Source organism: Pseudophryne corroboree, chromosome 2 (assembly GCF_028390025.1).
Source record: "Pseudophryne corroboree isolate aPseCor3 chromosome 2, aPseCor3.hap2, whole genome shotgun sequence".
In the NCBI taxonomy this organism is placed as follows: domain Eukaryota; kingdom Metazoa; phylum Chordata; class Amphibia; order Anura; family Myobatrachidae; genus Pseudophryne; species Pseudophryne corroboree.
The window spans coordinates 864,018,562-864,039,749 of NC_086445.1; the positions used below are offsets into that span (position 1 = coordinate 864,018,562).

General features: G+C 44.1%; 1 protein-coding gene across 1 annotated transcript in view; it reads left to right on the forward strand.

The window, feature by feature from the left end:
* Positions 1–21,188, forward strand: part of RSKR (ribosomal protein S6 kinase related) — an 88,588-nt gene that overhangs the window by 44,648 nt on the left and 22,752 nt on the right. The window contains exons 3-6 of the mRNA XM_063953229.1: positions 1,469–1,552; positions 1,641–1,709; positions 1,984–2,053; positions 15,146–15,253. Coding sequence (XP_063809299.1) covers positions 1,469–1,552; positions 1,641–1,709; positions 1,984–2,053; positions 15,146–15,253 — 331 coding nt within the window. The remainder of the gene's footprint in view (positions 1–1,468; positions 1,553–1,640; positions 1,710–1,983; positions 2,054–15,145; positions 15,254–21,188) is intronic.

Here is a 21,188-nt window from a genome sequence, read left to right on the forward strand (position 1 = left end):
TTTTTAGATCCCTTTTTAAATAATGGCACTACCTCAGCTATACGCCAATCCATAGGTACCATGCCTGATCTAATAGAACTATTGGAAATCAAGTATAGGGGTCTTGCTAGTTGTGACCTAAGCTCCATAAGAACCCTCGGGTGAAGTCCATCAGGTCCAGGTGATTTGGTACTCTTAATTTTGCTTAGTCTCTCCCAGACTACCTCCTCACTTAAACAAGTATCTTGCCAGGAATCCTTGCTTTCACTATCGTTATGCACTACTCCCATCGTTGCTTCTTCTCTGGTGAACACAGATGAAAAAAATTTGTTCAGTATTTCCGCTTTTGTTTCATCATCATTTATCAATACACCAAATTCATCTATTAACCACTTAACTGGCATGGTTAGATTTCATGCAACTGTGTCGTCCCACCCTGTCACCCCATTTTTGACGAGGAGATCTGTTCTGCAGATGTGCAGAATATAATGTTTAAATATTTTAAAAAATACTTTTTCAACTTTATTAAATAAAATACATTTTAAAAAAACAATGTTAACGCTTTTGAAGGGAAAAATCGTCAGTTAAGTGGTTAATGGACCTACGTTCTCCTTTCTTAACCTTTTACTGTTTATGTATTTGAAAAACTTCTTAGGATTATTTTTGCTCTCTATAGCGATTTGCTTTTCATATTAAATTTTAGCTGCTCTTATTGCTTTTTTGCATTTTTTATTGCATTCCTTGTAGTACTGAAATGACTCCTCCGTTCCATTAGATTTAAATGCTTTGAAAGCACGCTTCTTATTATTTATTACTTCCTTGACCTTCTTATTAAACCACATTGGTTTGAGTTTGGTACTTCTGCATATGTGATATGAATGAGCCCAATGTCTTTTTCCGAAAGTAGAAGCTGTTATGTTCATGTTTAAGATTGATTTATATTAAGGAACAGCAGTGTTATGTAAATACTACACGCTGTTATATTGTGGTTTATGTGTTAAAACTGGTGGTGGTTATGAAACCAAGCGTACATATAGCAGTGGTCCAGCTACAGAGATGCATGTAAGTCCGTTATGGCTAACTTTCTCTCAGCCCTATTAAGTCTAAGGATTGAACAACAATTATTAATGAAAATATCCTAAATGAAGCTTTTGTGTGTAGTCCTCCTAATAAATATGATGAATATCATGGTTCCTGTAAATTTAGAGCAGAAAACTGGAATTCCTTTTCTTGGTTAATCTGCAATTTACCTTTGTAAATGGTTAATTATAAAAAAAATATTCGATGGTTAATAGCATATTTGCCACACTATTATGACATAAGTTGATCCACAATAATGCAATCAATCTTTTGATTTGTAACTTAGTTAGGAAGCCATATTCATGTTTAGCATAATGTTATATCCAGCTAAATATGCTTTTGCTATTCCTTAGTGACTAACAGAAATTATGATGTTTTTTTAAATGGAACAACAATTTCTATTCCATAGATTCTGGGGTGCGTTGCTAAAGGATCCCTTGGTCCAGTTCTGAAGGTTTTAAACTGCACAGAGCAGAAGATCTTTGCCTTAAAGGTCAGAAGCTAGATCAGTCTTTGAGATATTCAGACACTTGTTTCCCAATAGTGTTTACTGTATTTGAATATATGACTCTGTTGCACAGGTATTACCCAAAAGGGAAGTCTTGAGTCGTAACACACTGAGACAATGTAAAGAGGAGGTCACTATACAGGTAGGACTGCTGCACTCTGTGGGGTATATGTTTACAAAAGGGGAGATGTTGCCCATAGCAACCAATCAGATTCTGGCTATTATCATCTAGAAAGTCCTAGATAAATTATATAGAATCTGATTGGTTGCTATGGGTAACATCTCTACATTTGAAAGCTCTCATGTTAGTAAATATACCCCTGTGAACCTGAGGGAAGAAGTCACTTTAGTTTAGACTAAAAGCAATGTGTGCACTGTCCATGCTGCCAACTAATGATGATCTCTCTTACAATCAGCGGCAGGTCAAGCATCCTTTTATCCAGTGCCTCGGGGAGAGCTGGCAGGGACAGCGCCACCTCTTTATCAGTGAGTCATCCTGTTTTTCAGTCAATGTTGTCCTATTTTTATTGTGATACTTTTGTGCATTGTGCCATTCAAGCTGCTATTTGTGCAATATATAACAAAGCTTTAAGGGGGGTACTCACGGAGCTGCTTAAAATCTAAGCAATCTGACTAGTGTCACGTCTAGCAAAGTTTGAGGATCCGGCAGCTGAGACTTGCCCGAGGAGGTAGATGGCTGTGGGTGAGCAAGATGAGGGGGTTGGATATAGTTCCTTCGCATGGGACACGGAACAATGAAGAACGTAGGCGGTGTTGAAAGTCAAAGAATAGTATTTATTATGTACGGGGCTGAGGTAGAGAACTGTGGCAGGAGCACGTTGGTTAAAGAACGTAGTTGCGGATAAAGCACTGCAGGTTGTGGCTTGAAAGACAAGGTTGTGAATAATGAGCTGCGAAACTGTGGATGGTGGTTAAAAGACGTGGCTGGAGGTAGGAACTGTGGACTGTGATTTGAAAGACGAGACTGTAGATAATGAACTGTGGAACTGTGGATGGTAGTTGAAGACCTGGCTGGAGACAAGGACTGTGGACTGTGGTTTGGAGGATGAGGCTGAAGATAACAATCTACAGGTTGTGGTACAAAGACGTGGCTGGTGAAGTAGATCTGTGGAGTGTGGCTTGAAAGACGAGGCAGAAGACCCGGGGCCGACTGTGCCCAAAGGGTCTTACTGGACCGGGTTTTAGAGGAGCGCTTCCACAGGCAGTAGCAGGTTAGGAACGGCAGGACTGCAGCAGCAATAGAGAACCGACCAAGCAGGAGCAGGATAAACCAGAATACGACAAGGATCCTGGGAGCACAGGCTAAAGCACCTACAACAGGGTTGTAACTTGAAGCACTGGTGTCCCTGTCCTAAACCAGCCCCCTTTTATAGGGAGAGCTTCCCCTGGATTGGCTGGAAGAAACAGGAAACAGGAACTATGCTTAAAACTTGGTCTCCAACATGGCGGCGCCCAGTAATGCAGACCTTTCTGCAAAGCCACATTGCTCACTGCCTCTGGTCTCCTAGCAACGGCTCAGCAAGAGCGACCCGCTGTAGCGGCGTCCTGCCGCCACGAGCGGACCCCCTCACTGCCGCCACTGCTGCCCACGGACCCGGCGCAGCAGCCCACCTCCGCCGCTGCCCGCACACTGCCAGAGAAGCCAGCCCCGCGGCCCCAGCGTACCGGTAAGACTCCGGATGCTGACAACTAGATTGCTTGGATTTTAAGCAATGATCTCTGTGTGTGTACTCCGAACAGCGATAGCGATGCGCGGCCCCGTGCATCGCTATCGCTGGTGCTAGGTTGGCATGCATGCAGGCTCAATCTAGCAGGTTGCTCATTACACCATCTGGGTGAAATGCCCCCCCCCCCCCCCCCCCGCACGTTCAGCACACATCGCGCTGTGCTTGAGTGGGGGGAGAGATGTGTGCTGAGCGGTTCGCTCAGCACACATCTCTCCCCAAATCGAGCCGTGAATACGGCTATTTAGACACACAAATGTGCCGCATGTAATAAAGACAGCCCTTATGTCCCATCATAATGTGAGCAATAAGGTTTGCTGAACCAAGCACTTATTTCAGAAGACAAACTAAAAAGTTTAAATAATAAAGGAACCTAATTGTAGGTGGTTTCTCTTTTGCACAGTTTGCCACATATTTTGGAGGTCTCTCCTAAGAGTTAAAAAAAAAGTGGTCTATGAATGATCCCAGAAAAGTTTTAGCTGGTTTCTCCAGCGATTGGGCCTTTTGCTATGTATTAACAGTTTCAGCTGGCAAGGGGTATGACTAAGTTTTGTCAGTGGTAGCCCAGGGGGAACATACAGTGCATCTGGAAAGAATTCACTGCGCTTCACTTTTTCCATATTTTGTTTTGTTACAGCCTTACTCCAAAATGGAATAAATTAATTTTTTCTCTCAAAATTGTACACACAATACCCCAAAATGACAACGTTAAAAAAAAAAAATTGGTGATTTTTGCAAATTTATTACAAATAAAAAACTAAGAAATCACATGTACATAAGTATTCACTGCCTTTGCCATAAAGCTCAAAATTGAGCTCAGGTGCATCATGTTTCCACTGATCATCCTTGAGCTGTTCCTAAAGCTTAATTGGAGTCCACCTGTAGTAAATTCAGTTGATTTGGACATGATTTGGAAAGGCACACACCTGTGTATATAAGGTCCCACACTTGAAATTGCATGTCTGAACACAAACCAAGCATGAGGTCAAAGGAATTTTCTGTATACCTCCGAGACAGGATTGTCTCGAGGCACAAATCTAGGGAAGGTTACAGAAAAATATCTGCTGCTTTGAAGGTCCCAATGAGCACAGTGGCCTCCATCATCCCAAAATGGAAGAAGTTTGGAACCACCAGGACTCTTCCTAGAGCTGGCCGGCCAGCTAAACTGAGTGATCGGGGGAAAAGGGCCCTAGTCAGTTAGGTGACTAAAGAATCCGATGGTCACTCTGTCAGAGCTACAGCATTCCTCTGTGGAGAGAGGAGAACCTTCCAGAAGGACAACCATCTCTGCAGTGATCTACCAATCAGGCCTGTATGGTAGAGTGACCAGACGAAAGCCACTCTTTGGTAAAAAGCACATGGCAGTCCGCCTGGAGTTTGACACAATGTATCTGAAGGACTCTCAGACCATGAGAAACAAAATTCTCTGGTCTGATGAGACAAAGATTGAACTCTTTGGATTGAATGCCAGGCATCATATTTGGAGGAAACTAGGCACCGCTCATCACCAGGCCAATACCATCCCTACAGTGAAGCATGGTTGTGGCAGCATCATGCTGTGGGGATGTTTTTCAGTGGCAGGAACTGGGAGACTAGTCAGGATAGAGGGAAAGATGAATGCAGCAATGTACAGAGACATCCTGGATGAAATCCTGCTCCAGAGCGTTCTTGACCTCAGACTGGGGCGAATGTTCATATTTCAGCAAGGTAACGACCCTAAGCACACAGCCAAGATATCACAGGAGTAGCTTAAGGACAACTCTGTGAATGTTCTTGCGTGGCCCAGCCAGAGCCCAGACTTGAATCCGATTGAACATCCCTGGAGAGATCTGAAAATAGCTGTGCCCCGACGCTTCCCATCCAACCTGATGGAGCTTGAGAGGTGCTGCAAAGAGGAATGGGCAAAACTGACCAAAGATAGGTGTGCCCAGCTCGTGGCATCATATTCAAAAAGACTTGAGGCTGTAATTGCTGCCAAAGGTGCATTAACAAAGTATTGAGCAAAAGCTGTGAATACTTATGTACACATGTGATTTCTTTTTTTTTTATAAATTTGCGAAAATCTAAAAAAAACTTTTTTCACATTGTCATTATGGGGTATTGTGTATAGAATTTTGAGGAAATTTTTTTTTTATTCCATTTTGGAATAAGGCTGTTACATAACAAAATATGGAAAAAGTGAAGCGCTGTGAATACTTTCCGGATGCACTGTAGATATTGTCTATTTATGAAGAAGTACCAGGATGGCGATAGCAGCGGTAAGGAAAAGGTTCCTATAACATTCATTAAAAGAATGCATAAACAAAAGTATATCAATTGACTTAACTTTTTCATTAAATAATTTAAAATTGATTAGCAAACACTATGAATGGAATATATCCTCCAAGATCAACAGAAGTCCAAACAGTTAATGTAACATATTGGTAAATCAGACCTAAGAACCGTTCCACTCCAATGGAAGTCTTCAGTAATGCTGGACATTATGGTTCCTCAATTCAGCATCAACATTAATTTGAGCTTAAAAAGGAGATTGCAATTTTACCGACTTGTGTAAGCCTGCTGATTGGTATTGCTAGATGACGCCCAATGTAATGAAGCAGTCACTTAACAGTCCTTTTGTGAGATCTGAACTTTATCAAACAATCAGACCTGTGCTATGCTCGACCTCCCCTGCTAGCAGATGTAACCCACAGGAAAGACGGCCGTTCTCTTACCCCAGGTGGGGTGCGGCACTGGGTGTAGATGTTCCAACTGATGATGGCAGGGAGGGAGAGAGCAGCTGTCCAAGCGATCCAGCTGGCGTGCAGATACACTCTGTAACAGGCAATCTTCAAAAGCATGGTTCCAGAGGGATCTCAACAAGCACCCTTACACGTTTCTCGTCCATGCCTCCTGGCGAGTTAAGATAAAAAGATATACCGAGATCCCAAGTTAACTATTTATTTCGCCAAAAGCTGCTTCGAAATTGTTGGGGTTTTTTATGAGTGAATTAGGTGAAGAACATGAATTTAACCCTATCCCAGATGATTTTAGTAAAAAAAATAAAAAAAAATATATATATATATATTGTGACAAGAACACTGGGATAGTGTTTGAGGGCAGGTATATTTGTCCCAGGTTCTTGTCTTACATGTTTTAGAAAATGTTAACTTCTAGGAAAAATGCTTTTTGTTTTGTCTGAACCTTTTCAGTTTGCTGTAAAAGCTGGGTAAAGGCTCTGAGAGAGAGATAAGGCGAGTTCTAGACATTGGGCCCAGTTCGGGTCTTTGGCCTCACAGAGGGCTAATCAGGGTTTCAGCTGTGTAAGAGTGATATAGTGCTTCTAACCTGATTAGTATGGGCAGACTGCCTGGGAAGGCTGCAGGATCTGTGTGTGAGAGACACGCTTTCTGATGCAAGTGAGCTATACAGTATGTACTGAAGAACTCTGTGTTTTGTTTAGTGACAGTTAGGAATAACTTATGTTTAGTTTGTGCCGGACAGGCAAGGTATTTTTATTTTGGGGTTTGTTTTATTTTCTGTTTCAATAAAACTGGCCGGGGTCAGTTGTACCAGAAACTGGACTTGTGTTGTTCCTCAGCTGCTGCGTGCTGCCATATTCCCCAGGAAAAGGCACCTTGCACCCCTACAGTGTTACAACTTGGTGGAGAATGCGAGCAGGCCGTTCTGCGCATAAGTGAAAGCAGCAGCTTTGTGAGGCCTGCAGAAAACGGTGGTTTATGCAGATACAGCCCAGTGTGAAGTTACTGAGACTCACCCCTGAGGGTTTGATATATGTCCTGGGTGAAAGCAGCTACAAAGCCGCCTGAAAAAATCTGTTGACATGGAGGATCTGCTTAAAGCCTTGCTGCAAGCTACAGCGGCTCAGCAGGAGGCCAACCGACAGCAGCAGGTGGCAATGGAGGAAAATTGGAGACTACAGCAGGAGGCCAACAGACAGCAGCAGGTGGCAATGGAGGAAAATAAGAGACAACAGCAGGCAGTTGTTGATGAACTTTACAGGCAACAGCGTCAGGATAGAGAGGCCTTAGCAGAAGTGGTGCAGAGACTTGCAGCTCGGGTTGGAGATGTGGCCGTCAGTGCTCCAACCAGCTCTAGTTCTATACGAGCCAGTCACTTCCTGCAGAAAATGACAGAGGCTGATGATGTGGAGGCCTATCTGACCACGTTTGAAAGGACTGCCGAGCGTGAGAACTGGCCGAAAGCACAGTGGGCCAGTCTGCTGGCACCTTTCCTGTCAGGTGAGCCCCAAAAAGCTTACTTTGATTTAAGCCCTGCTGAGGCTCGGGACTATGATAAACTAAAGACTGAGATCCTGACCCGCCTGGGAGTCACGCTGTCAGTACGAGCACAACGGGTGCACCGTTGGCTGTACGCCATGGAGAAGCCTCCGCGCTCCCAGATGCACGACCTTATTCAGCTAACAAAAAAATGGCTACAGCCAGAGACATTAACTGGTCCCCAGATGGTGGAAAGAGTCGTCATGGACCGCTACTTGAGATCTTTGCCCATGGTCCTGCGCAAGTGGGTGAGCCATGGAAACCCGGGTACTGCTGACCAATTAGTGGACATGGTAGAGAGGTATTTGGCAGCAGAGGAACTACTGATGACCACCCAGCAACCCATAGATCCTCGACAGCGCCCTTCAGTAAAGACTGGTAAGACTGTTCCGTGGGAAAACGTTGCTGGGCGGTTAAGAGAACGCAAGGCTGGAGAGACTGTAAACACTGGCCCTGGAAACAGGCCAATGGGGCTAGAACGGTCTATGCTGCCCAAATGGGTTGATAATCGTGTGGTGAAATGTTTTAGGTGTGGTATGCCAGGTCATGTTATTGCCAATTGCCCAGTCACGCAAGAACCCATCCAATGTGATGCTGCCTTTGAATGTCGCAGAATGTCTTTCTTTGCTAGGTTAGCCTGTACTGTGGTACCTTCACCTGAGCTGGAAAAACAAATGTGTGATGTGTTCTTAGAAGGTAACCGGGTAGAGGCCTTGCTAGATTCAGGAAGTTTAGTTACCCTCGTGAAAGCTGGGTTAGTGAACCCCTTAAAGGTCCAGCAAATACCTATTGGGGTAACTTGCATACATGGGGATACCCAACATTATGCCACTGCTGAGGTGAATATAGAAACTTGTTGTGGGTCAGCAATGGTTAAAGTGGGACTGGTCCCTACCTTGGTGCATGAGGCCATAATAGGGAGGGATTTTCCTCATTTTTGGAAACTGTGGGAATCACGGTTATCAACAGATGTGAGAAGTAAAAAGCCAGTTGATAATACCGGTGATTTTATGGATGTACGTGGGTCTTCGGAACTTTCTGGCCCTTTGCCTTTTGCTAGTTTGGCTGGGGAAGTGACAGATGGGGAGTCCAGTGAGGACCCTCTTGCCGGGAACAGAGACATAGTAGTTAGAACTGAAAGCGTGCCTGACCTGGAGGTAAAGAAGGATCTGTTTGCGTCTGAACAGTTAAAGGATCCTACCTTAATAAAGGCTAGAGAGAATGTTAAGATTGTTAATGGGGAACCTGTGGTACCAGGTGACAGGGTTACGTATCCCCACATGGCCATCTGTAATGAGCTCTTGTACCACATTGTCAAAAGGGGTGAGGATGTGGTGGAACAGCTGGTAGTTCCCCAGCCTTATCGGAGAACGGTACTAGATTTAGCTCATAGTCACGTTACCGCAGGACATTTAGGGGCAGAAAAAACCACTGAAAGAGTTTTACAAAGGTTCTTTTGGCCAGGGGTTTATAAAGAAGTGTCTGAATATTGTTCTTCCTGTCCTGAATGCCAGTATCATGCCCCTAGACCCCATTTCAGGAGCCCACTAGTTCCCATGCCTATTATAGAGGTCCCGTTTGACAGAATAGCCATGGATCTCGTGGGGCCCTTGTTAAAGTCTGCTCGGGGCCATCAGTATATCCTGGTAATTATGGACTATGCCACTCGATATCCTGAGGCTGTCCCTTTACGCACTATCACAACCAAGGCGATAGCTAGGGAGCTGGTGCAGGTATTTAGTAGAGTGGGAATACCAAAAGAAATTTTGACTGACCAAGGTACTCCATTTATGTCAAGGATCATGAAAGAATTGTGCAAGTTATTTAAGGTCACTCACCTCAGGACGTCCATCTACCATCCCCAAACTGACGGGTTGGTGGAAAGGTTTAATAAAACATTAAAAAGTATGTTAAAAAAGGTTGTTGAGAGAGATGGGAAAAACTGGGATTGTTTGTTGCCCTACTTGTTAATGGCCATCAGAGAAGTTCCTCAGTCCTCTACGGGGTTTTCTCCATTTGATTTGTTGTATGGTAGACACCCCAGAGGGCTGTTGGATGTTGCCAAAGAGACGTGGGAAGGACAGCCCACTCCTTATAGAAGCGTTATTGAGCATGTAACACAAATGCAGGATAGGATTGCAGCCGTGGTACCTGTTGTCAGAGAGCACATGGAACAGGCCCAAAGTGCTCAACAGAGGGTCTATAACCGGAGTGCCAAGATACGGGAATTTGCTCCTGGAGATAGAGTTCTTGTTTTGGTACCCACTGTGGAAAGCAAATTCCTAGCTAAATGGCAGGGTCCATTTGAGATTAGGGAAAAAGTGAATGAGGTTAATTACAAAGTATACCAGCCGGGAAAGAGAAAACCCGAACAGATCTACTATGTTAACTTAATCAAACCCTGGAAAGATAGGTTGTCTCTGTCAGCGGAGCCTTGCCCTTCGGTGTCTTCACCCCGGTTGCTTCCCGCAGTGAAGGTGTCAGAGACATTATCAGCTGATCAGAACAATCAGGTTAAAGAATTTCTCATCCAAAATAGGGAGGTATTTTCAGAGCTGCCTGGCCGAACAACCATAATAAAACATGACATTGTCACAGAACCAGGGGTCAGGGTTCATTTAAAGCCATATAGGATTCCTGAAGCTCAGCGAGAAGCTATTTCTAAGGAAGTTAAAACCATGTTAGAACTTGGAGTCATAGAGGAGTCTAACAGTGAGTGGTCCAGTCCCATAGTGCTCATCCCGAAGCCCGACGGTAGCATACGCTTCTGTAATGACTTTCGTAAGTTAAATGAGGTGTCCAAGTTTGACGCATACCCCATGCCCCGTGTGGATGAGCTTGTAGAAAGGCTGGGAACAGCCAGGTTTCTCACCACATTGGACCTGACCAAAGGTTACTGGCAAATACCTTTATCTGATAGCGCCAAAGAAAAAACAGCCTTTTCGGTTCCGGAGGGGCTGTACCAGTATAAGATGTTACCCTTTGGGTTGCATGGGGCTCCAGCAACCTTTCAACGGGCGATGGATAAAATTTTGAGGCCCCATAGAAAATATGCAGCTGCCTATTTGGATGATGTGGTAATTCACAGTACAGACTGGGGGTCCCATTTGGTTAAAGTACAAGCAGTACTGGACTCAATCAGAGAGGCAGGGTTAACTGCTAACCCAAAGAAGTGCTGCCTCGCAATGGAGGAGGTCAAATACTTGGGCTTCACCATAGGCAGAGGTCTGATTAGGCCCCAATTGAATAAAGTTGATGCTATTCAAAACTGGCCTCGTCCAGTGAATAAAAAACAGGTAAGGGCTTTTTTGGGAATTACTGGGTACTATAGACGGTTTATTCCTAATTTTGCGACCACAGCGGTGCCGTTGTCAGACCTTACCAAAGGGAAGCAGTCAAATGTGGTGAAATGGAACCCTGATGCAGAAAAGGCGTTCCAAGCGTTAAAAGTGGCTTTGTGTTCACAACCGGTGTTGATAACACCAGATTTTTCAAAAGAATTTGTGGTACAGACAGATGCCTCAGAGGTAGGGATAGGTGCTGTGCTGTCCCAAACCAGAGATGGGGACGAACACCCTATCATTTATTTGAGTAGGAAACTCAATGAGCATGAAAAAAGGTATGCCATTGTGGAAAAGGAGGCTTTGGCCATTAAGTGGGCACTAGATACCTTGAGATATTACCTCTTGGGTAGACAATTCAGACTAGTGACAGACCATGCCCCTTTAAAATGGATGTATGTAAATAGAGGCAAGAATGCTCGTGTAACTAGATGGTTTCTAGCGTTGCAGGACTTTAAGTTTACTGTCGAACATAGACCGGGAACACAATTGGCCAACGCAGATGCATTGTCTCGCATCTTCTGTTTGGGGGCTACAAGTGTTCCGGCCCCTAGGTCGAAACAGGGGAGGGGGATATGTGACAAGAACACTGGGATAGTGTTTGAGGGCAGGTATATTTGTCCCAGATTCTTGTCTTACATGTTTTAGAAAATGTTAACTTCTAGGAAAAATGCTTTTTGTTTTGTCTGAACCTTTTCAGTTTGCTGTAAAAGCTGGGTAAAGGCTCTGAGAGAGAGATAAGGCGAGTTCTAGACATTGGGCCCAGTTCGGGTCTTTGGCCTCACAGAGGGCTAATCAGGGTTTCAGCTGTGTAAGAGTGATATAGTGCTTCTAACCTGATTAGTATGGGCAGACTGCCTGGGAAGGCTGCAGGATCTGTGTGTGAGAGACACGCTTTCTGATGCAAGCGAGCTATACAGTATGTACTGAAGAACTCTGTGTTTTGTTTAGTGACAGTTAGGAATAACTTATGTTTAGTTAGTGCCGGACAGGCAAGGTATTTTTATTTTGGGGTTTGTTTTATTTTCTGTTTCAATAAAACTGGCCGGGGTCAGTTGTACCAGAAACTGGACTTGTGTTGTTCCTCAGCTGCTGCGTGCTGCCATATTCCCCAGGAAAAGGCACCTTGCACCCCTACAGTGTTACAATATATATATATATATATATATATATATATATATATATATATATAGATAGATAGATAGAAAAGAGTCCAGCAATGTGGAGGTGCACTCATCCAATCAAACGATTTCCAGCAACTTAAATTTTTCACAATAGCTTTATTTCAGTCGATATTAGGCTTATTTCGGTCGACGTTTTGATCCTCGGTTTAGGATCTTTATCAAGACAAGCTTCCATTTATACACAATATTTTGAAAGCATCACATATTGATTACTACAAAAAAACAAAAATGAATAAAATAAGTATGAATACAATCACAAAAAAAAAAAAAACATAAATGGACTACCAGGCCCCTTGGGTTTTTTAACTCCATTAGCACCCAGTGAGGGTCAGAGGAACAATACCACGTCTCTGTCCGTGATCACCGTGAGTGGACAACAACACCATGGGTATGAATCACCATAGACTGATGTAGAATATTCAAACCTACAGGATATAGTGCAGCTAAACAACACCTCGGTGCCACTGACATGATGCACTTACTCATAAAAATCAATGTGTCGTATTCAGACAGTATCAAGGCTGCACGGCTTATAAGTCAATGTTCTGGTGAAGATTCTGCAATGGTGAATCAAAGAATGTATATACACACACACATCCATGTACTAACATATGCATATACATATGTATATAAATATACGTGTAGGGGGCCACAAATGGAAGTGCACAAGCAGTAATACTTACACATATGGTTACTTAGACTCACAGTCATAGAGCAACTCAGACAACCGAGGTAATCACTGTTGGAAAAATACCATAAGCTAATGCATCAATCAAATAGATGCCCAAGTGCATATAATTCCTAACCTGAGAAATAATTCAGTACTCACCTACGGGGATCTAGTCCTCACAGCCTCTACAGCCACACAGCTTAGAAGCTGGTGGAGTGACCTTATATACCCCCTGACAGGAAGTAAGTGGTACGCACATAAAAAGGGACCTACCTAATGCTCTCCTACTCTGTGGTAGAGATACCATATACACCAACATAACAACCACCTCCTACATACTCATAGCAGCCAAAAGGCATGTACGGTACAGTGTAAGACACAACGCAAACAACGAAAGCAGCTGGTCGCGCTGTCCGTGGAACGCAATGCGTTCCAAGTCCCGGAAACCGGACTCCTTTAAATGTGCAGTTACGGCAAGAGCAGTCAGCTGAGCGCTATCTGTAAGCGCGAAGTGTGATTCATTTGAACCCCAGCGGCTTCCGTTGATTTTGACACTGGAGCGCATAGCATTTCCGGTTTCCGGGACTTGGAACGCATTGCGTTCCACGGACAGCGCGACCAGCTGCTTTCGTTGTTTGCGTTGTGTCTTACACTGTACCATACATGCCTTTTGGCTGCTATGAGTATGTAGGAGGTGGTTGTTATGCTGGTGTATATGGTATCTCTACCACAGAGTAGGAGAGCATTAGGTAGGTCCCTTTTCATGTGCGCACCACTTACTTCCTGTCAGGGGGTATATAAGGTCACTCCACCAGCTTCTAAGCTGTGTGGCTGTAGAGGCTGTGAGGACTAGATCCCCGTAGGTGAGTACTGAATTATTTCTCAGGTTAGGAATTATATGCACTTGGGCATCTATTTGATTGATGCATTAGCTTATGGTATTTTTCCAACAGTGATTACCTCGGTTGTCTGAGTTGCTCTATGACTGTGAGTCTAAGTAACCATATGTGTAAGTATTACTGCTTGTGCACTTCCATTTGTGGCCCCCTACACGTATATTTATATACATATGTATATGCATATGTTAGTACATGGATGTGTGTGTGTATATACATTCTTTGATTCACCATTGCAGAATCTTCACCAGAACATTGACTTATAAGCCGTGCAGCCTTGATACTGTCTGAATACGACACATTGATTTTTATGAGTAAGTGTATGATGTCAGTGGCACCGAGGTGTTGTTTAGCTGCACTATATCCTGTAGGTTTGAATATTCTACATCAGTCTATGGTGATTCATACCCATGGTGTTGTTGTCCACTCACGGTGATCACGGACAGAGACGTGGTATTGTTCCTCTGACCCTCACTGGGTGCTAATGGAGTTAAAAAACCCAAGGGTCCTGGTAGTCCATTTATGTTTTTGTTTTTTGTGATTGTATTCATACTTATTTTATTCATTTTTGATTTTTTTGTAGTAATCAATATGTGATGCTTTCAAAATATTGTGTATAAATGGAAGCTTGTCTTGATAAAGATCCTAAACCGAGGATCGAAACATTGACCGAAATAAGCCTAATATCGACTGAAATAAAGCTATTGTGAAAAATTTAAGTTGCTGGAAATCGTTTGATTGGATGAGTGCACCTCCACATTGTTGGACTCTTTTCTAAATATTGTGGGTCTACCAACTGAGGGAGATTCCCACTAGGAGCACCCCACTGTTGTCTATACTTTTTGATGCGAGTGCAGGATTATTCATGAGATATATATATATATATATATATATATATTCTTTTTCTTAGATTCCCCCCCCCCAAAAAAAACATCGAAACATCGTTCGGGAACATATCGAACATCGGAACATAGGGTCATTGCGACCATCGCGGCTTTCATTTTGAAAGCTGGGACAGCCTCCAGGTTTACAGGGGGGATCTGGGGGTGGCTTGGGAGGGTTAATTTACACTCCCCAGTGGCTGCCATTGTCTGCAGCCGCTGGAGGAGGGGGCCCTCTGACAGCAGCAGCAGAGGGAGGTTTCTCTTCCTCGCCGCTAACACTCTCTGTCTGACTGGTCACATCCTGTGCGACCAGGTCAGATAGAGCACTTGCAGGCACGGTCGCATCTGATGCGACCATGCCAGGCAAGTGGTTAAGATTAAAAAAAATCAATAATAAAAAAATTCTATATAACAAAACTATATAAAAATATTAAAAGAACATATATATATAGTATGTTGCAAGACAGATATATATATATATATATATATATATATGTATATAAAAAATCTGCTATACATTGCTACTATCAAGTTAGTGTTGCTATTGTAACCTGGCTTTCTTTGTCTCTCCATGGCAGTGTGCAACTACTGCAGCTTTGGGGACCTATATTCCTTGTGGATGTCTGCCAAGTTTATTGATGAAGATACAGTAAGACTATTTGCTGCAGAACTAGTATCCGTTTTGGGTAAGCTCAAATTATAGTATGGTATAGTCTTAATACAAAAATATATAAAAAAATAAAATCTACATAAATATACACTCTGTTTCATGTTGAGTAGGACTGTTCTTTGTGCCCCGAACTGCTTGGGCGGGATTCAAATCTTTTATTGCCCCTGAATACTGCCGGCGGGCGCGATGGGGGTGGGAGGACAGCTGCAAGATTTGAATCCCGCCCCTTGTGTTATTTTTGGCATGGATTCAACGAGGTGATGGAAACATTCTTAGAGATTCTTGTCCATGTTGACATAATAACATAATGCACCTGCTGCAGATGTGTCAGATTACATTCATGCTGCAAATCAACCACTACTCTATTTAGATTTAAACTGGGTACACATTAAATGATGATGTTGTGTACCTAGCGAGATTGGGAGCCACGGACCCATTGAGAGTGCCGGCATCGGCAAGCGCATACACACTTGCCGATGCCGGTAGTCACGGAGCGATGGCGGGTGAGGGGGGCCATGCTGCATTTGGCAGCATGGCATCACTAGCGAAATCCCCCGATTGAGCTGCATGTAAAGACGATGGGGGATGTCACTAGTACTGATTTATGGAATCATATTTATAAATTCTATTAATATTTAATATTTAATACCTGTATATGATTATTAATGTATATATATATTTTCATTAATATATATTTAGAATATAATATTGTGTCAGGCTTACAAACTAGGTGTCCGCTAAATATATGTTGTCCTTTTACATATTACTTATGAAATTATGAAGTTGTGATTAAAGAGAGTTCAGACTTGAGATTACCGCTCATATCATCCACATCTTCTCTCCTTCTGACCTCCAACTCCTTCTCCTCCTGACTTCTCTCTGACTGAACTCATGTATCAATGAGTATCAATAGTATCAATAGTCAATGATGCTATTCCAAGGCTTTTGGGTACACAATATTTTGTGTCTTCCCACCTGCATTTCTGTAAAGTAATTTCAGGTTACTAAAAAAATGGTTATTTCTGTCAGTTATTACAGTTTATTAACCACTTAACTGATTAACATTTTTTCCAAAAATTGCTAAAAAAATTGACTTTTTTTGGTGTGTTTTTTTAGAATTTAATTAAGTTAAGAACATTTAAAAGTATGTCCAATACAATTTTCTTTAAAAACACACACACATGTATAAGTCACACATACATTACACACAGAGTCACACATACATCAGGATTGGTCAACCTTTGGCTCTCTGTTGTGAAGCTTCAAATCCCAGCAGGCTTTTCCACAGTTTTGCTATTATGGAATGCTTAAACTGTGGCAGGGCATGCTGGCATGTGTAGTTTTCCAACAGCTGGAGAACCATGGTGTCTATACCTGCGTACATGATTACACACACATAGGTCCATATATACACACACACACACATTCACTCACTCCCACCTAGCTTGCAGCTGCAGCCATGTTGTAGATAGGCTCCATCGTTATGCTTCTCCTAGCAAATTGCCATGATTCAGGGGTCAATGGGGGGGGGGGGGGGGGGCTAAATAAAACCGTGTGGAATAGGCTAACTAAACAGTGCTCCCTCTCCTCATTTGTCGGGGGGTGTCTGGATACTCAGACCACCCTGAGTGCGTCACTGTGACAGGTTGTATAATATACGACCACGTCAAGGAAAGCCCAGCCTCGAGTGGTCACATCTGATGCGACCATGCCAGGCAAGTGGTTAAAATTTTCATCCAAATCCATCCAGTGGAAGGCCCAGAACATGCTCACTGGTTTAAAATTTATTATTGATCTTTACTCACCGCTTTGGGCTTCTGATGTTAGGATTGGGTACACTGTTTCTGCTTCTGTTTGGGGTCCTTTAGATAAGGTGTGACAAAATGTCCATGTTATAGCACCTTGTGCAGCACACAGGGCAAACGCTGTTCATCTGTAGCCATTGTGTCAGGCAAGAAGCATAGATGGTATGGTGGCAGGATGATACGGCCATTTCCATTCCAACTTCAATGTCAGACATGCAGATGGTGCAGTACTCTACTTCCTTTCTTTTTCATCCACTAGGGGTCACTGGAGTACTCTTGGGATATGGATGGTTCCGCAGGAACAAGGTACTGAATAAATTAAATTTGGAACTACTCCTCCCCTCCATATCCCAGAGTACCTCAGTGTTTTTTCGGTGCTCACAGTAGCAACAAGGCTTGTGTGGAGCTTATCCACACTTATTGGATTTTTTTTTTTTCAACTTTCCACATCCCTTCCCCCCTTCCAATAGGCGTGGGTCCAGGATAGTGGAAGCTGCTACTAGCAGCTGTGGGTGTCGGGCCCCTCTAAAAAGAGCTCCCTCACAACCACGTGCAGGACTACCTGCAGGAAAGGCTGGACGGAGCTTACTGAAGAAGCCCCATCATAGCCCCTCACCACAAGGTCCAGGTATGTTGGGGACGGGGCGGTCAGCTCACGCTGCCGCCCCGCTGTGTGGGGACACTGTGTTTATGTGCGAGCCGCCGGCCGCCACTTCCAGCCACCCGCCGCCGCTACCTGGTTACTGCTAAGGAAAGTGTAGGTCTTATGCCTCCCACCGCTCCCTGAGCCGCGCCGGCCACTTTCTCCATGCATAGGCCGCTCCACGGCTCTATGCAGCGCGCTCCTAAGCTCCCGCTTCCTGGCTCCCTCTTCAGCTCGTAAAGCCCCGGCTCCGTGTACTAGAGAGCGGTACACGGAGCACGGAGGGGGGGGGGGGGGCACACAGCAAGGAGAGAGAAGTGTGCTATTTACAGCAGCGCTGCATGTGTTATTTGAGTAGGCTATTAAGCCTTTGTTAACAGGATTCACTTATAATGTGCAGATAGGTTTGAATACAACATAAATATGTTTTTATTTAAATCTGTTGGATAAGTTATAAGTCTTCACTTTGTGTTATACTGTAAGCATGGGGGGGCCATATTTAACCATGCTTCCTGGTTTTTTTTTTTCCTGTTGTATTTCCAGAATTTCCTGTACTACATCTCTACTCCATTGAAGGCGCAGGGTTGTTAGGGGGAATTTGGGATCAGGTTTCATATTGCTGGCGTGCACCGCACTTGGCCAGATATATATATATAGAGACACCTATAGTGCTATTTACTGAGTCGGGCAAGTTGTCTGTCTTTGTATTTTGTATTGTCTGTCTGCATAATGAGTAAGGCACCAGCAACAACTAAAAAGCAGTTTCACTGCAAGGTCTGTAACAGTGTGTTACCGGATGGATCTGCCACATGTACAGTATGTTTTGTGAATTCAGCTACAAATACAATTTCCGCTCCGGTTTTAAAGCCAGTTTCATCCCCGGACCCGCCATGGGCTATGCTAGCTGGCTGGATTGCAATCAGAATTGGCCGCCACTCGGCAAGAGCGGGAGGCGGCAAGATCTGAATCTAGGGTGAGACCGCTAGAACTCCTGGAGGGGTCTCAGCCTTACCAAAAGTCCAAATCCACTTTGGGTAGAAGGGATAAGTTTCATTTATCTGATAATTTACCAGTTTCTGCTATGTTGCTTTCTAACAATTCTATGCCAGACCTCACTACGCAAGATGAGGGTGAGGAGGGCAAAGTAGCTCAGCAGTCAGATGGTGACGATTTTGACAGCCCGGGCATTGATAATTTTATCAGAGCAGTGCGTCAGTCTCTGAAGTTTACAGAAACTGAGGAGCCTCTGACAAATGATGAGGTCGTCTTTACTAAACGACAGAGAACTCCAATGTGTTTTCCTGTTTCAGAATCTCTTAATAAGATGTTACTAGAAACACGAAAGAATCCGGATAAACGGTTTTCTATATCTTGCAGATTTAAGTCTAGTTACCCGTTTCCAGAGTCTGTGACAGCTACATGGGAGAATCCGCCATTGGTGGATTCGTCTGTGTCTAAACTTACTAAGAAATTAACCATACCAGTACCAACTGCTACTACGCTTAAGGACCCTTCGGACCGTAAAATAGAAGCTATGCTAAAGTCCATGTATATAGCAGCAGGGGTGTTGCTTAGACCTGGGTTGGTTAGCATTTGGGTAACTAAGGCGCTAATAGTATGGATAACAGAACTCAAGTCTGCCTTAAGTGATGATCAGCTTATACTTCTTGCTGATCAAATCTGGGAAGCTGCTGACTATCTATGTACAGCTTCTACTGACGTCTGTCAGCTCACTTCTCGCCTTTCATCATCGCTAGTTACAGCAAGACGAGCACTCTGGCTGCGTTCTTGGCAAGCGGAGGCGGAGGTCAAAAAAGGTATAGAGGCGTTACCTTACGGTGGCGAGAAGTTGTTTGGTCCTGAATTGGATAAATGGATTTCTGAGGCCACGGGAGGAAAGTCTGTTTTCTTACCATTGCCTCCAACAGTACCTAGAAGGAGATATTTTGGATCGGCGTTCAAATCCTTTAGACCTCAGTCCTTTCGCGGGCGTGGCAGAGGAACGGCCACACCTGGTAGACGAGGTCGGGGACATGGTTTCCAACAAACCAAGGACGCTAAGGTCACCGACAAGCCAGTGGCATGACGGGCTCCCAGCCCATCTCGGATCTCCAATTGTGGGAGCACGCCTTCAGACGTTCCAGTTGGCATGGCTTCAGACGTCCACAGATGGGTGGATCCGCAATTTAGTATTAAAAGGTTACAAAATAGAGTTTGACTGTCTCCCGCCAATGCGGTTTTTCAAGACAGGACTGCCTGTGTCGGACGACAAGTAGGCGGTTCTGCAGATTGCCATTCAGTCTCTGCTGGGTGCAGCAGTTTTGATTCCGGTCCCTGTACACCAACAAGGTCAGGGTTATTATTCCAGTCTGTTTGTGGTACCAAAGCCGGATGGCTCGGTCAGGCCAATATTGAACTTAAAGGTCTCAATCAGTACGTCACTTACTACAGATTCAAGATGGAATCTCTGCGTTCAGTAATTGCAGGTTTAGAGGCACAGGAATTCATGATTGCACTGGATCTCAAGGATGCGTACTTACACATTCCGATTTGGCCACCTCATCAGAGGTTCTTGCGGTTTGCAATACGGCAGAACCATTACCAGTTTCAGGCTCTACCGTTTGGCCTCTCGTCAGCGCCTCGGGTATTCACCAAGGTGATGTTTGTGATGATAGCTCATCTCAGATCCCTGGGAGTGATAATTGTTCCGTACTTGGACGATTTGCTCATCAAAGCTCCGTCTCAACAAATGCTCCTCCAACAGGCGTTGCTAACATACAATGTACTGGTTCACCACGGTTGGATTGTCAACTTCAAGAAATCACATCTAATTCCGTCTCAACGACTTCAATTCCTAGGTATGATTCTCGATACGGTAAATCAAAGAATTTACCTACCAGAACAGAGAGTACAGGTCATTCATCATCTGGTACAATTAGTGCTCAAGCCACGCACAGTCTCGGTTCATTTGTGCATTCGCCTCTTAGGCACAATGGTGGCGGCTTTCGAAGCGCTTCAGTTCAGAAGATTTCACTCACGTCCTTTTCAACTGGATGTGCTCGCACAGTGGTCGGGCTCGCATCTGCAGATTCACCGCAGGGTGAGGTTGTCGCCACGGGCCAGAGTGTCTCTACTCTGGTGGCTCAAAGTACACAATCTAACCGCAGGGAAACGGTTCGGCGCCTGGAATTGGATAATTCTCACGACGGACGCGAGTGTCAGAGGTTGGGGAGCTGTAGTTCAAAATTATCAGCTCCAGGGTCTCTGGGCGGATCAAGAAAGATTGCTGTCTATAAATATCCTGGAACTCCGGGCAATTTACAATGCGCTATGACAAGCAGTGCACAAGCTTCGGTCTCAGACTGTTCAGATGCAGTCAGACAATGCAACGGCAGTCGCATACATCAACAAACAAGGAGGAACGAAAAGCCGCATGGCAATGCGGGAAGTAGCTCGAATCCTCAATTGGGCCGAGGATCACCAAGTGATATTGTCGGCAGTGT